This window comes from Salvelinus sp. IW2-2015, linkage group LG2, assembly GCF_002910315.2.
Source record: "Salvelinus sp. IW2-2015 linkage group LG2, ASM291031v2, whole genome shotgun sequence".
In the NCBI taxonomy this organism is placed as follows: Eukaryota; Metazoa; Chordata; class Actinopteri; order Salmoniformes; family Salmonidae; genus Salvelinus; species Salvelinus sp. IW2-2015.
The window spans coordinates 18,143,350-18,160,721 of record NC_036839.1 but is presented as its reverse complement, the minus strand read 5'-3'; the positions used below and the strand labels follow the sequence as shown (position 1 = coordinate 18,160,721).

Genomic DNA, 17,372 nt, shown 5'->3' with positions numbered 1-17,372 from the left:
ATCCTGGACTTGCTGACAGGGGGTAGTGGTGGTTACCCACTCGTCGGCGAATTTCATGGGTCCAAATTGCCAAAAGGAAACCACTACTTAAAAGGACACCGATAATAAGAAAGACTTCGCCTTGGGGCCAAGAAACACAAGTAATGGACATTAGACCGATGGAAGTCTGTCCTTTGGTCTGATGAGTCCCAATTTTAGATTTTTGGTTCTAACCGCCATTGGCTTTCGTGAGACGCAGAGTAGGTGAAACAGCTGATCTCCGCATATGTGGTTTCCACTGCATGGAGGAGGTGGTGTGATGTGTGGCGGTCTTTTGCTGTGACACAGTCTGTGATGTATTTAGGGAATTCAAGGCCACACTTAACCAGTGTGGCTACATAGCATTCTCATCAGCGATATGCCACTGGTTTGCACTTAGTGGGGACTATTATTTGTTTCAACAGGACATGACCCAACAACCTCCCAGCCTGTGTAAGGGCTATGTTGACCAAGAAGGAGGAGTGATAGGAGGGTGCTGCATCAGATGACGCTGGACTCCACAATCAACCCGACCTCAACCAATTGAGATGGTTTTGGAATGAGTTGGTACCCACAGAGTGAAGGAAAAGCAGCCAAACACTGTGCTCAGCATATGTTGGACTCCTCAGACTGTTGGAACAGCATTCCAGGTCGAAGCATGGGTTTGACAGATGCCAAGCTGTTCAAAGCTGTTCATCAAGGCGAAGGGGTGGCTACTTTGAAGGAATATCTCAAATCGTCTATATATTTGTTTCTTTAACATTTTTTTTGGTTACATGATTCCTATATGTGTTTCCATGTGTTGATGTCTTCACTATTATTCTACAATGTAGAAAAATTGTACAAATAAAGAAAAACCCTTGAATGAGTAGGTGTGTCCAAACTTTTGACTGGTATTGTACATACAATCAGTGGAGGCTGCTGAGGGATGGAAGGCTCATAATAATGGCTGGAACAGAGTAAATGGAATGACATCAAACTCATGGAAACCATGTTTGAAGTATTTGATACCATTCCATTGATTCTGCTCCAGCCATTACTATGAGCCCGTCCTTCCCAATTAAGGTGCCCCCAAACCTCCTGTGATAAATATAGAAATCACTCTGAAGTGGGGCTGCTGTAATGTGTACATTTCATACTTTAGTGATCAGACAGTATGGTTTAAGAAAGGAGTCAAAGTCATGGGGTGGTGGCATCTTAATAAGATGTTTCCTTTCCTTCATCTGATGTGAGGAGACTCCATTATCACAATGTTACTTTCCTTTTACTCCAAATTAAATATTCACTTTGTTTACCTGTGACAGGTGTGGAGAGGGGCGTGGCCTGAAGCAGGAGAAGGTACCAGGGGAGGAGTGGAGCAGCTGTGGGGCGTGCGGTGGGGAAACAGCCTTAAAATGATCTGGCGGAGGCAGAAGGCCACCAGCCTAGGAGAATCTCTGAGGTAGGTAGGGGACTGACTAAACACCTGTGGGGGGTGTGGTGTTACAAAGTTCAGTGGAAATATATTGTACATAACAGATAGTCCTGTCACAAAGAATTGGGCAGCCTTTTTCAAACCTCTCCTTCATATTTGAACTGTTCCAGAATTTAAAACACTTCATTCAACTTGTCAACGAATCATCAAGCCCTTCCTACTTAAATCAAGTATGCTAGTTCAGGGGCTATGACAAAGTTGTGAGGATGTCTGGGGGTCCCAGGAGGAGAATTCTGAATATAGAACCATCATGTCAGCTCTATTCAATCACTGTCAGTTTATCCATCATTTAGTCAGAATCATTTGCTCTTCCAGATCCACAGAGGTCGGAGGTCAGAAGTTGGACAGTCTGCTGAAAGAGGAGGCTCTCCACAACACTGAGCTACAGGAGAGATGGGGCGTCCTGCCTGGACGGTGAGTTGAGGAGTTTACACAAATATAAACACAGACAATAGCCCTACTTGTTTGATGATGAGAATGATAACAAGAGTAACTTTTATCAGTATGCTGTGTCATTTCAAAGTGTATTCATTATTACACATGTAAAGTCAACTTGAAACTGTAAGTACACATTTAACATTACAGTTACTCTACTACTGTTTCTACTGTCCCCAATGTCTTAAATTATTAATGCTACTAATGCCTCATGTCCCCTGTGTTTTCCAGGGCCGATGGTTTCAGGACGTCTCGGGGAGTTTCAGTGAGCAGGAAGCTGCAGCAGTGCCAGGCTGACTGGGGTTCTGGTCTAGAACCAGGATCCTGAACCTCCGATGGTCCCGAGGGAGACTCAGGGGACCCCAGCCAACCTCTCTACCGCTCCCGCTACAGCATGAAGGAACTGGTGGGCGGCTTTGAGAAGTCTGGTTACGGTGGAGTGCTGGTGGGGGCCCATCTTGTAGACATAGAAGGGCTGGATAGGTTCCTGGTTCTCCGTCTCGTCTGGGGCACTGAGCTATACGGAGCTGCGGGTCACTACCAAAGTGGAACCGGGGGGGGTCTTGAGGGGAGGCCACCCTACCATCGCTCCCACATGCCTGACCCCCATCAGAGCCGGAGGGAGCAGGGCGTGGGTCGCCAACGCCATCCCCCACCCCTAGGTGGGAGACCGGAAACTGCCTGTTGATCAACGAAGGAGGGGTACCTGCAGGACTCCAGTGTCTTGTACCCAGAACACGGTGTCCCAGAGGTCAGGTAAGCAGAGCCGGCCACAGGGGGCTAAACCTCCCATCCACTCTGGAAGCTCAGCCCACAACAACACAGGAGAGCCTGTTATGGTGGCTGCTGACTGACTTTGGACGCTCTTTAAACCTCAGAGATCGTTCACAAGAGCAGGTAACAGGAGGAGGGGGAGGCGTCATTGCTGCATCAATGTACCATTGACCTTCCCAGACTCTGGTTCCCTCAAGGCCCACAAGCAGAAACACAAACGGAGACGGGTCAGTACGAGGGTCAGGGTCAGGGCCTGGGCCTCCGTACTCCTCATCCAGTGCGGTAAAGACCTTCACCAGGCCTGCAACCCTCAAAGTCCACCAGCGGGTCCACCAGGCCAAGGGACTCCACCTCTGCAAGCCACTGCGGCAAAGGGCTTCACCTTCCTCTCCGACCTGAAGAGGCACAAGTGCAGCCAGACAACAGACAAGCCCTACTGCTGCTCCAATCTGTGGAACAAAGTTCAGTCGACTTCTGGAAACTGAAGGAGTGCATCAGCGCATTCACCACGCAAGGAGGAAAGCCCACTGCTGCAATACATGGTGAGAACAGTGCTTCACGCGGGCAGACATTTGAAAGCTGCAACTGCGACCCACACACTGGGGGAGAGACCTACTGCTGTTCTGTGTGTGGAGCTCAGCTTCAAACTACGGACTCACTCTGAAGTCACAACCAGCGCAACACAGGCCAAATCTCCTGGACTGATTTTTTATTATTGATACATTTTTTTGTTATACTAGCAGACACTCTTGCAATTGCTACATAATCTTCGGACAGCTAGTTTTATTATTTTATTTGACCATTGAGAACATTTCTTGTGATCAGTTGTTTATAATAAGGACATTGTGAAATATTGAATAATGTTTGTGTGATCTTAGTGTACCATAAACTAGGTGGCTCTTCCTAATTCTTACCACTTTTGCCCAGTCAAAGGTCGGAACTACTTTTCTATGAGTTCTTGATCCTTCTAGCCTTGATTTTCATTTTTTATAATCATATACAGTATTTCACTTTTCAATATGTATAGTTTTTACTAGGTGTTGGTCCAATGAATTCTGTAACCCTCTTCAAATCAGGTTGATTGGAAAATGCTGTTCAAGTGAGGACATGCATTATCAAATCTTTTGCTCCCTGACTAAGGCCCATGCAGCCGAAACGTGTCGGAGTTTGTAGTCTTTGTTTTCATTTTTACATGCCGTTAAAATAAAGGCATTTTTAATCCATTATTTTCAGAGTCCTTGGTCCTCCTTTTTTGGATGAAATATGAACACGTTGAAATCTGTGTGTTGGTAAGAATTCACGCCATACATGGGACTGTCTATGAATTTGTCAAAATGATCATGCCAAACCTAACAAACATTTGAATATGAGGCACTTCATGTGCCGTGGGAAGTCGCAAGTCGCCATGATTGTGTTCAAGTGCATTTAATCTGACCAATTCTTCAACCAATTAAGATTTCAGATAGCTGGATTGCTAATCTAATAATAAAGTTTTTGTGACTGTTGATAGGATCGGTTCAGCATAAACAACAAAATAATCAATCAACAAAAGATAATATAGTCCTGTCAGAGCCAACAGTCTCAGTTCGAAACCTAGTCCTACCGAACCTTTGTTGAGTGGTGATCCTTAAATGGAAGTCCAAGTCCAAATAAATGTTTGTAACCCAAAGGAAGCCCCCCCCCCAGCAAATGTAATCCAACGAGATGCTAAATTTTAACAGCAATAACTCCAACAAAAGACGATACACATGGGCCACATTCCCTGCGCTATTCAATGTCTAGATATTTTCACTAGCGCCAGGACAACACCAGTATCGAGATAATTTTTAGATGACAAAGATGAAAATGGAGCAGACTTTACCTTTTAGTCCTTAAAAACCTTCTGTATGTAAAATAATGTGTGCTATAGCTTGGAAAATAAATATATGGACTCTGGATGACAACATAGTGATGTTTGTTTAGGACTGTTTTGCTAAAGAAACTCCACTTGTGTTTTGTTTCCTTATCACGACACTGGTGTCATCCAGGGCTCTCTAATTTTTCATCAAAACAGTGGACTGTGATAGGAAAGAGGCCTACAAATTCCCTCTTAGCACACAGCAAACAATGCTAGCTCTCTCTCACAATGGGCTTGCAGTCAATTCAAGATGGCACCTGTGGGTGGACACGCCTCCCCACCCACTATCTGCCAACCTTAAAGCCCGACTGCATAATAGGCAATTATATTCCAACACAGTGCGTAACATGGACAAGACTAAGTACATACAGCAACACATTATTTTCATTTATTTTAGGGGCAATGTTTCATTTCACTTTCACATTATGCGTTCTTGGGTAAAGCATGTTATAACTAGCTTGCTTAACATTGACATATGTAATATCATAGACTACTACAACTACTACACTGAACAAAAAAATGAAATGCAACATGTAAAGTGTTGTCTCATGTTTCATGAGCTGAAAATAAAAGATCCAGAAATGTTCCATATGCACAAAAAGCTTACTTTAACATTTGTTTACATCCTTGTTAGTAAGCGCTTCTCTTTTGCCAAGATAATCCATCCACCTGACAGGTGTGGCATATGAAGAAGCTGATTTAACAGCATGATCATTACACAGGTGACCTTGAGCTGGGGACAATAAAAGGCCCTCTAAAATGTTGCTGTTGTCTCACAACACAATGCCACCATGTCTCAAGTTTTGAGGGAAGTGCAATTGGCATGCTGACTGCAGGAATGTCCACCAGAGCTGTTGCCTGAGAATTGAATGTTCATTTTCTACCATAAGCCACATCTAACATCGTTTTAGAGAATTTAGCTGTATATCCAACCGACCTCACAACCGAAGACCATGTGTATGGCGTTGTGTGGGCTAGCAGTTTGCTGATGTCAACGTTGTGAAACAGAGTGCCCAATAGAGGCGGTGGGGTTATGGGTATGGGGCATAACGAACACAATTATTGCATTTTATCGATGGCCTTTGATGCAAAAAAATACCGTGACGAGATCCTGAGGCCCATTGTGAGGCACCTTTTTTTTAAGGTATCTGACCAACAGATGCATAGTGTATTCCAAATAATGTGAAATCCATAGATTAGGGCCAAATTAATGTATTTCAATTGACTGATTTCCTCATATGAAATGTAACTCTGTAACATCTTTGAAATTGTTGCATGTTGCGTTTATATTTTTGTTCAGTATACATTATCCAAATTGATACATTTTGTAGATGTCAAAGATTTATTTGTTCTCATCTTTTGGTTGAAAAGGTGAAGGGTCAGTGGTGAAACGTGCAACTCGGGTAACAACATTTTTTCCCCCCACTCTTAATTATGACTTAGAGGGTCATTCAAGTGAAACTTCCCAGTCTTTCAAGTAACTAGTTCAAACCTYCAGAACATAAAAACCATGACGTGAGACGTGAAGTCAGTACACCTACATTTAAACTTGATTTMAGGCATCTAACTTACCTAATGAATAACAAATGACAAGTACCCAGAATTTCTGTTTTTTTTAAACAATTAATCAACTGCTAATTCAAAATCAACTTTTTATTTTCTACACTTTTACTCCATCTTTCTGTCATGGCATGACTCTTCCAAACAACAAAAGCGACTGTAAATGTGAATCAACAAAGGCTTTGATACGTGTAATCACTCAACACATAAAAACATAAAAGTACAAGTCTTTCCCAATCCCTGTGAGACTAGATGGGGATCCCTGTTTAATTCAAACTAACACGGCTGGGTTTTGAATTCACAGCTAAGAGAGAGGGAGCAGTATAGTGGGAGCAGTATAGTGGGCAGTAATATTTGATATACCGTATATTATATATACATCACATGAGACTAAGCAGTTAGCGTATTAAAATGTTTATCTGACTCCATAAAGATAATAAAAATATACACAAGACTATGGTTGAGTTACAGTAATAGACAATAAAGAAAGGACTGAGAATGGAATTATAAATATACGTGTATTTAATTAATGGATTCAGCTGAAAGCTTAAATTACAAGGCAATTCTGACATTTAAAAAACTGTTATTTTGGACGCAGTATTTTCTGCATACTGCAGTTATACTGCACTCTGACTGCAATCTTTTTTCGTAAGGGCACTGCTGCAACATGACCATAAACTTTGCATCTGAAACAGCGCAGTGGATTCTGCACAAAACCTCTAACAGGATAATTGATTTAACCTAACAGTTATGTCGCCAATTGGATAGAAACCTAGCTTTGGACACCCTATTCCTAGTCCACTCCACTACTTTTGACCAAGGCCCGCATAGGGCTGAGTGGGGGGCAGGATATATCGCTTCGGTGTAGATTTCCTGTAAATCATTTACACAATAAATYGCCTACTACGGTACTGATCAGTATTCGAATTGTATAATAATAGCCAAATTATATTTCGAATCTTATTTACAGTAAACGTACAGATGTTTTGTTCAAAGAAAGGTCGTATTTTCTCTCATCGTTCCAATGTAGATTGTCCTATACTACTCGATCCGTAGGTTTGTTTCCGGAAATTCATTTTTTTTGTGTATGCTTTTTGTGTTGGCTCTAAACTAGCAGCAAGCTAACTGCCATCTCTCATTATCTCTGTTATTTATATTTATTAGAATAGCCTCATATACAGTAACTGCTGCATCTTATCTCTCGAAATGATGAAAAACATGTATTACTAGGACAGTCACTGAGTACGCAACAACTTCAAAGAGTAGCTAGATTTGCTAGCCTGCTAACACAGATAGAAGGGGTTGTTTCCAGTATATTTGCTGCTAACGTTAGCTTCCTATCATTTTGTTAGACTCGATTGCAGGGCTGATTCGCCTGTACAAAAGTACTAAACGTTACGAATTCTTAACTGTATTTAGTTACACAGACAGTTTGCCATGATGTCCGAAGCCATCGTAACCTTCCAGTCTCAGCTCTCCGGAGTCATGGAGACGGTATTCAAGGCTGCTATGTACGAGATCACCAGGCTGGTGGACGATAGCTTCATGAAGGAAGTGTCCCGGAACCGGGAGCAGGTTGAGTCGCTGAAGAAGAGGCTGCAGTGGTCAGAGAACAGACGCAGGGAGAGGGACAGAGAGGGGGGCCGTATCGGGAAGTGTACGGACTGTGGGAAGAGCTAACGACGAAGCCAAGGATAAAAGCTCTGGAGCCTCACAGACAGGTATAGAGAGAGACATCTCTCTCTCTCTTTATATATCTTATATTATTATAATATATATATATATATAACTCCACCATCAACATACACACCAACACAGTACCAGTCAAAAAGTTTGGACACACCTACTCATTCAAGGTTTTTCCGTTATTTTTACTATAACACATATGGAATCATGTAGTAAGCAAAAAAGTGTTAAATAATTCTACATATTTTAGATTTTAGGTTCTTCAAAGTAGCCACCCTTTGCCTTGATGGCAGCTTTGCACACTCATAGCCTTATTCTCAACCAGCTTCACCTGGAATGCTTTTCCAAAGTCTTGAAGAGTTCCCACATGCTGAGCACTTGTTTGGCTGCTTTTCCTTCACTCTGTGGTCCAACTCATTCAAAACCATTTCAATTGGGTTTGTGGTCGGGTGATCAGCCTGACTAACCGGTTCTGTATGTAGCCTCGCTACTTTTATAGCCTTGCTACTGTATAAGCCTCGCTACTGTATAGTAGCCAGTTCTTTTACTATTTATTTCTTTACTTACCTATTGTTTCACTCAACACATCTTTTTTGCACTATTGGTTAGAGCCTGTAGTAAAGCATTTCACTGTAAGGTCTACACCTTTGTATTCGGCGCACGTGACAAAATAACTTTGATTTGATTGTGGAGGCCAGGTCATCTGATGCAGCACTCAATCACTCTCTCTTCTAGGTCAAATAGCCTTATGTAACCGGTGTGAAATGACTAGCTAGTTAGCGGGTGTGCCGCTAATAGCGTTTCATATCAGTGACATCACTCGCTCTGAGACTCTTGAAGTAGTTTTGCACCCGAGCAATGGGGTAACGGTGCTTCTCGTGGGTGACTGTTGTTGATGTGTGCAGAGAGGGTGCCTGGTTCGAGCCCAGGTAGGGGTGAGGAGAGGGACGGAAGCAAAATTGTTACACTTACACAGCCTGGAGGTGTGTTTGGGTGTTTTGTCCTGTTAAAAACAAATGATAGTCCCCACGAAGCGCAAAACCAGATGGGATGGCATATCGCTGCAGAATACTGTGGTAGCCATGCTGGTTAAGTGTGCCTTGAATTCTAAATGAATCACAGACAGTGTCACCAGCAAAGCACCATACACTCCTCCTTCATGTGGGAACCACACATGCAGAGATCACCGTTCACGCTACTCTGCGTCTCACATAGACACGGCAGTTGGAACCAAAACTCTCAAACTTGGACTCATAGACCAAAGGACAGATTTCCACCGGTCTAATGTGAGTTGCTCCTGTTTCTTGGCCCAAGCAAGTCTTCTTATTGGTGTCCTTTAGTAGTGGTTTCTTTGCAAGCAATCGACCATGAAGGCCTTTCACGCAGTCTCCTCTGAACAGTTGATGTTGAGATGTCTGTTACTTGAACTCTGAAGTATTTATTTGGGCAGCAATTTCTGAGGCTGGTAACGCTTGAGTCTTATCCTCTGGAGCAGAGGTAAATCTGGGTCTTCCTTTCCTGTGGCGACTCCTCATGAGAGCCAGTTTCATCATAGCACTTGGTTTTTGCGACTGCACTTGAAGAAACTTTCAAGTTCTTGAAATTCTCAGATCCACGATTCACTGACCTTCATGTCTTAGTAAATAGGGTAACTCTGTATACCTCTCTACCTTGTCACAACGCAACTGATTGGCTCAAACGCATTAAGAAGGAAAGAAATTCCACATTAACTTAACAAAGCACACCTGTTAATTGAAATGCATTCCAGGTGACTACCTCAGAAGCTGAGAGAATGCCAAGAGCGTGTTAAATCTGTCAAAGGCAAAGGGTGGCTACTTTTTTGGTTACTACATGATTCCATATGTGTTATTTGATATTTTTGATGTCTTCACTATTATTCTACAATGTAAGAAATAGTACAAATAAAGAAAACTTCTTGATGGTATGTGTCCAAACTTTTGACTGGACTCTCTTCCTACCATTCTATCTAACTATACAGTCGTGGCCAAAAGTTTTGAGAATGACAAAAATTTTAAATTTTCACAAAGTCGCTGCCTCTGTTTGTATGATGGCATTTTGCATATACTCCAGAATGCTATGAAGATGTGATCAGATGAATTGAAATTAATTGCAAAGTCCCTCTTTGCCATGCAAATGAAACTGAATCCCCAAGAAAACATTTCCACTGCATTTCAGCCCTGCCACAAAAGTAACCACAATCAGCTGACATCATGTGTCAGTGATTCTCTCGTTTAACCCGGTGTGAGTTGACGAGGACAAGGCTGGAGATCACTCTGTCATGCTGATTGACTTCAAAGAACAGATTGGACGCCTATCAAGGAGGTGGTGTCTTGGCATCTTATTGCTCTTCCTCTGTCAACCTGTTATCACTGCAAGAAAACACGTACCGTTATTCATCGCTTTGCACAAAGGGCTTCACAACCATTGCTGCACTAGTAAGATTTGCACCTAATCAAACATTTATTCGGATCATCAGAACTTCAAGGAGAGCAGTTCAATTGTTGTGAAGAAGGCTTCAGGGCGCCCAAGAAAGTCCAGCAAGCGACAGGGACCGTCTCCTAAAGTTGATTCAGCTGCGGGATCGGGGCACACACCAGTACAGAGCTTGCTCAGGAATGGCAGCAGGCAGGTGTGAGTGCATCTGCACGCACAGTGAGGCGAAGACTTTTGGAGGATGGCCTGGTGTCAGAAAGGGCAGCAAAGAAGCCTTCTCTCCATGAAACATAATGGACAGACTGTATCTGCAAAGGTACAGGGATTGGACTGCTGACGACTTGGGTAAAGTCATTTTCTCTGAATCCCTTCCTTTCCGATTGTTTGGGCATACCGGAAAAAAGCTTGTCCGGTGGAAGACAAGGTGAGCGCTACCATCAGTCCTGTGTCATGCCAACAGTAAAAGCATCCTGACACCATTCATGTGTGGGGTTGCTTCTCAGCCTAGGGAGTGGGCTCACTCACATTTTTACCTAAGAGCACAAGCCATGATTAAAGAATGGTACAACACATCGTCGGAGAGCTACTTCTCCCATCCATCCAGGAACAGTTTGGTGAGAACAATGCCTTTTCCAGCATGATGGAGCACCTTGCCATAGGCAAAAGTGATAACTAAGTGGCTCTGGGACAAACATAGATATTTTGGGTCCATGGCCAGGAACTCCCCAGACCTTAATCCCATTGAGAACTTGTGGTCAATCCTCAAGAGGCGGGTGGACAAACAAAAACCACACAATTCTGACAAACTCCAAGCATTGATTATCAAGAATGGGCTGCCATCAGTCAGGATGTGGCCCAGAAGTTAATTGACAGCATGCCAGGGCGGATTGCAGAGGTCTTGAAAAAGAAGGGTCAACACTGCAAATATTGACTCTTTGCATCAACTTCATGTAATTCTCAATAAAAGCCGTTGACACTTATGAAATGCTTGTAATTATACTTCAGTATTCCATAGTAACATCTGACAAAATTATCTAAAGACACTGAAGCAGCAAACTTTGTGGAATTAATATGTGTCATTCTCAAAACTTTTTGCCACAACTGTACAGTGCATTCGGGAAGCATTCAGACCCCTTGACTTTTTCCACATTTTGCTGTTACAGCCTTATTCTAAATTGATTAAATACATTTTTTCCTCAACAATCTACACACAATATCCCATAATGACAAAAACAAGTTATATAGAAATGTTTGCAAATTTATTAAACACAAACAGGAATACCTTATTTACAACAAAAAAACAATATTTACATATTATTTACATAAGTATTCTGACCCTTTGCTGTGAGGTTCGAATTTGAGCTCAGGTGCATCCTGTTTCCATTGATCATCCTTGAGATGTTTCTACAACTTGATTGGAGTTCACCTGTGGTAAATTCAATTGATTGGACATGATTTGGAAAGACACACAGCTGTCTATATAAGGTCTCACAGTTGACAGTGCATGTCATAGCAAAAACTAGCCATGAGGTTGAAAGAATTGTTCATAGAGCTCCGAGACAGGATAGTGTCGAGGCACAGATCTGGGGAAGGGTACCAAAACATTTCTGCTGCATTGAAGGTCCCCAAGAACACAGTGTTCTCCATCTTAAATGGAAGAAGTTTGGAACCACCAAGACTCTTCCGAGAGCTGGCCGCCTGGCCAAACTGAGCAATCGTGGGAGAAGGGTCTTGGTCAGGGAAGTGACCAAGAACCCGATGGTCACTCTGACAGTTCCTCTCTGGAGATGGGAGAACCTTCCAGAAGGACAACCGTCTCTGCGACAAGTAGAGAGATCCTTGATGAAAACATGCTCAGGACCTCAGACTGGGGGCGAAGGTTCACCTTCCAACAGAACAACAACCCTAAGCACACAGCCAAGACAATGCAGGAGTTGCTTCGGGACAAGTCTCTGAATGTCGTTGAGTGGCCCAGCCAGAGCCCGGACTTGAACCCGAACGAACATCTCTGGAGAGACCTGAAAATAGCTGTGCTGCGACTCTCCCCATCACACCTGACAGAGCTTGAGAGGATCTGCAGAGAAGAATGGGGGAAACTCCCCAAATACAGGTGTACCAAGCTTGTAGCGTCATACCCAAGAAGACTTAAGGCTGTAATCGCTGCTTCAACAAAGTACCGAGTAAAGGGCCGGAATACTTATGTAAATGGAATATCAGCTTATTTTTAATACATTTGCAAACTTTTCTAAAAACCTTGTTTTTCTTTGTCATTGTGTGATACTGTGTATAGATTGATGAGGGGGAAAAAACTATTCAATCCATTTTAAAATAAGGCTGTAGTATAACAAATTGTGGAAAAAGTCAAGTGGTCTGATTACTTTCCGAATGCACTGTATATATGGAGGAATCACTCTGAAGTTTGGCTGCTGTAATGTGTACCTTCCATACTTTGGTGATCACTGACCAGACAGTTGAGTTAGTGGTAAGATGCTTTATTTCCTTCCTCTGCACTGATGCGAGTAGACTCCATTATTCACAATTCAGCTTTCCTTTTAGTTGAGATAAAWGTTACTCTTTGTTTACCTGTTGCCAGGTGCGGAAAGGGGGCGTGGCCTGAAGCAGGAGAAGGCACTAGGGGAGGAGTGGAGCAGCTGTGGGGGCGTGGCYGGGGAAACAGCCTTAAATGACCTGGAGGAGGCCGATGCCACCAGCCCTAGGAGAACCTCTGAGGTAGGTAGGGGACTAAACACCTGTGTTACAGAACCTTCAGCTAAAAATGTACTGTGCAGAACAGATTAGAACTTGTCTTTCAGGAGGAATAGGGGACCATCATGCCAGCTTTATTCATTCACTGCCAGTTTATCCATCGTTTAGTTAGAATCAACTTATTAATTTCCTTTTGCAGCCCGCAGACGTCGGAGGTCAGAAGCTGGACAGTCTGCTGAAAGAGGAAGCTCTCCACAACACTGAACTACAGGAGAGATGGGGCGTCTGCCTGGACGGTGAGTTCAGGAGTTTACAACAAACACAACAGGCCATCTTTATGATGAGAATGAAAAGGAGTAGCTTCTAATATGTTGTCATTGGTATTATAATAAATCAACTTGAAACTAAGTTCAAATTTAGCATTAGTTATTCTACCACAGTTTCTACTATTGCCAATGCCTCTAATGCTAATGCTTCTAATACCTAATGTCTCCTGTGTTCTTCAGGGGCCAACGGTTCAGACGTCTCGGGGAGTTTCAGTGAGCAGGAGCTGCAGCAGTGCCAGGATGACTGGGGGTCTGGTCTAGACCAGGATCCTGAACCATCGGGTCCCGAGGGAGACTCAGGGGACCCCAGCCAACCTCTCTACCGCTCCCGCTACAGCATGGAGGAACTGGAGGTCGGCTTTGAGAAGTCTGGTTACGGTGGTAGTGGTGGTGSMGGCCATCTTGTAGACATGGAAGGGCTGGATAGGCTTCCTGGTTCTCCGTCTCGTCTGGGAGGGTTGAGCTACGGAGCTGCGGGTCACTACCMGGTGAACCTGGGGGGGTCTGAGGGGGGAGACCATCACCATCGCTCCCACATGCCTGTTCCCCATCGGAGCCGGAGGGAGCAGGTGGGGTCGCCAACACCACCCCCCCACCCGGAGGTGGGAGACCTGAACTGCCTGTTGATCAACGAGGAGGGGTACCCTGAACACGGTGTTCCGGACTTGGGTAGTAGAGCCGGCCACCGGGTGCTAACCTCCATTCACTCTGGAAGCTCAGCCCACAACAACACAGAGAGCCTGTATGGTGCTGCTGACGACTTTGGACGCTCTTTAAACCTCAGAGATCATTCACAAGAGCAGGTAACAGGAGGGGGGAGGCGTCATGCCTGCAATCAATGTACAATGACCTTCCCAGAMTCTGGTTCCCTCAAGGCCCACAAGCAGAAACACAAAACTGGGAGATGGTCGAATTCAGGGTCTGGGACTCTGTACTCCCGCACCCAGTGCGGTAAGACCTTCACCCAGGCCTGCAACCTCAAGGTCCACCAAGCCGAGGGACGCCACCTCTGCAGCCAGTGTGGCAAGGGCTTCACCACCTCCTCYGACCTGAAGAGGCACACATGCAGCCAGACGACAGACAAGCCCTACTGCTGCTCCCTCTGCGGGAACAAGTTCAGTCGGCTCTGGAATCTCAAGCTGCACCGGCGCATTCACACACAGGAGAAACCCCACCGCTGCACCATGTGTGACAAGAGCTTCACACGGGCAGACATTTTGAAAGTGCACAAGCGCACCCACACTGGGGAGAGACCGTACTGCTGCTCTGTGTGTGGACTCCGCTTCAAACAACTGAACCATCTGAAGTCACACCAGCACAAACACAGGCCGGATCTCCTGAGCCGAGTGGTGGTCTAGAAATGTTCAGTTTTAATTTGACATTGAGAACAATTTTTGGGGTAATCATTGTTTTTTAATAAGGACATTGATAATCACCTGTGTTAAATAAGAATGTATGCCTTAAATTATAGACTATGAATTGTCTGTCATAATGACCATGTCAACCTAACAAACATTTGAATATAGTGCATTCATGTGCTTATGGGATGGTGTAAGTCTGCCGTGATTGTGTTCAATTGCTTTTGATGTCAGACAATAAAAAGCTTGCTTACCATTGACAATATGGTCAAACCTTTCCTAACTGATAGATTCTGGTTGAAAGGGTTAAAGGAAGTAGTAAAAATGTCACAACAAAGGAAATATTTTGTCAGTTTCCCACTTGTAATTACGACCTGGAGGGTTATAAGTCCAGCCCAGATTTTTATTAAAACACATTAATGCAACGATACTGAACAAAATGATGAAGTAACAGTTTTATTGAGTTAATTCATTGGGCCCTAATCTATGGATTTCACAGCTGGGAAGACATATGCATGTGTTCGTCAAGATTTAAAAAATGGGCGTCGGGATCTCGTCATGGTCTTTCTGTGCATTGAAAATGCAATTGTGTCCGTAGCTTATACCTGCCCATACCGTAACCCCACATGGACATGTTTGACAAAACATTTTAGAGTGGCCACAAGGTGCATTTGTGTAATAATCATGCTTCTTGATATGCCACACCTGTCAGTTGGATGGATTATCTTGGGCAAAGGAGAAATGCTCACTAACATGGATGGAAACAAATTAGTGCACATTTGAGAGAATAGGCTTTTGTGGTTGTTTTATTTCAGCTCATGAAACCAACATTTTCCATGTTGCGTTTATTATTTCTGTTCATTGTAGTTCAAAACCGCAGAACATAAACACAATGACCTGAACACACTACACCTACATTTAAACTTGTTTTTTAGGCTTCAAACTTTTCTAATGAATAGCAAATAACCAGAATTCATGTTTTAAATACAAATAACCAACTCCGTCTCAACTAAAATAAAAAAAATTTGTAAAAAAAATTTTTTTTACACTTTGCTACTTCATTCTCTCGTAGCAAGATTCTCTAAACAACAAAAGCGGGCCCAAATGTTTTAAAACAAAAGCTTTGATACTTATAATTAATCAATAACATAAGAGAAACAAGTCTTTCCCGATCACTGTCAGAATAGATGGGGATCCCTGCTTCATTAAAACTAACATGGCTGGGTTTTGAATTCACACAAATGGAGAAAGAACTATTCCCCCTCAATAGCTCCTATGACACCCTATCTAGTGCACTACTTTAAGGGACTGCCACTGTTTCTGGTCAAAAGAGGTGCACTAATATAGGGAATAGGATGTCACTGAATATTTGTCCCCTGCCCTCTCGGTCTTGTGTACAGTCTTCAGGTGTTTCTTCAGATGACCAGTCTGTTGAAGCGCTTGCCACACTCGGAGCAAGTGTAGGGCTTCTCCCCAGTGTGGACCAGTTTGTGGTTCTTCAGATTTATTGTAATCCAGAAATCCCTTCCGCAGTACGAGCACCAGTGTCTCTTCTCCCCGTTATGCCACATCAGGTGAACATTCAGCTCCACACGCCTCTTGAACCGCTTCAACACAGAGGGAGCAGGCAAATGGTTTCTTCTCCGGTGTGAACGCGGATATGAGCCTCCAGGTCACGCTGTGTAATTAAGCGTTTGTCACAGATCGGGCAGACGACGACGCCACGCCACAGTGGACCACCTGCTCATGCTTAGTCAGGCCGAAGCGGTAGACGAAAGTCTTTGCTGCACTGCGGACACTGGTGGCCCCGCTGGTCGCCATGGACGCGGCGTGGCCGGTTGAGGCCCTTGAGGTCGGGGAAGTCCTTGCCGCAGGCAGAGCAGGCGAACGGGCGCTTCCCTGAGTGGAGGGGGCGTGACTCTCTAAAGCAGCGGCGCTGCTCAGGACACGACGCAAGTCTGCACACTGGTTCTTGGCGAGGCGTTTCCGTGGACCCGTGGAACTGGGGAGACTGTTGGAGCGGTCCGGTGGCGACCACATCGGTTGTGATTGGCGGTATCGGGCGCTGCTGGAAAGTCAGTGGGCACTGGGGGACTTTTTGAGATTTGGGCGAGGGCTGACAGTGACAATGAAGGGGATGGGTTGAAGGGGTGGAGGAGACCGTTTCAAATGTAAAGCCTCCACGGCCGCAGAACGAGTCTTCCGCGACGAGGGGTGGTGGAAGTGACCTTGAAGGGGTGAGGCTGTGGGTGAGGAGGGGTGGCAGGAGGAGGGCTTGTGTTGTCCTGTAACCTGGCGAGGGCTGGTGGCGGCGTGGACTGGAGGCAGCTTGAGGGCCGGGTCTGTATGACCGGCGGCGCTGTGGGTTAGAAGGCAGAAACTGTGTCTGTGTGACCAAGCCTCTTAGCTCTGACCTCAGACCTCTCTGTGAGGCTTGGTGACCTTTGACCTACTCCTCTTAGCCTGGGCTAGTGCCAATAGTCCTCTTGAGCCTGCACCCAGTCATGCTTCTCTTCTTGGATTTGGACACACCTCCACACAATAGGTGACTGTCTGGTCGGAGAGGTCACATCAGTGTTAGCTCCTCCTCTTCTCAATCATGACTTGGTACTACTTCTTGTTCCACTAGACTTGTCGTCAAGCCGTCCTACGTTCAGCGGTGTCCCTCTACTACATCCTGGGGT

General features: G+C 44.5%; 1 protein-coding gene across 1 annotated transcript; it reads left to right on the top strand.

Annotated features, from left to right (window-relative positions):
• Positions 1 to 1,402: 1,402 nt before the first annotated feature.
• Positions 1,403 to 14,688, top strand: LOC112067825 (zinc finger protein 239-like). The gene is made up of 3 exons (XM_070446243.1): positions 1,403 to 1,459; positions 13,204 to 13,300; positions 13,511 to 14,688. Exon 3 carries the CDS (start codon positions 13,669 to 13,671, stop codon positions 14,686 to 14,688), a length of 1,020 nt encoding a protein of 339 aa, XP_070302344.1. The 5' UTR covers positions 1,403 to 1,459; positions 13,204 to 13,300; positions 13,511 to 13,668.
• Positions 14,689 to 17,372: the final 2,684 nt, after the last annotated feature.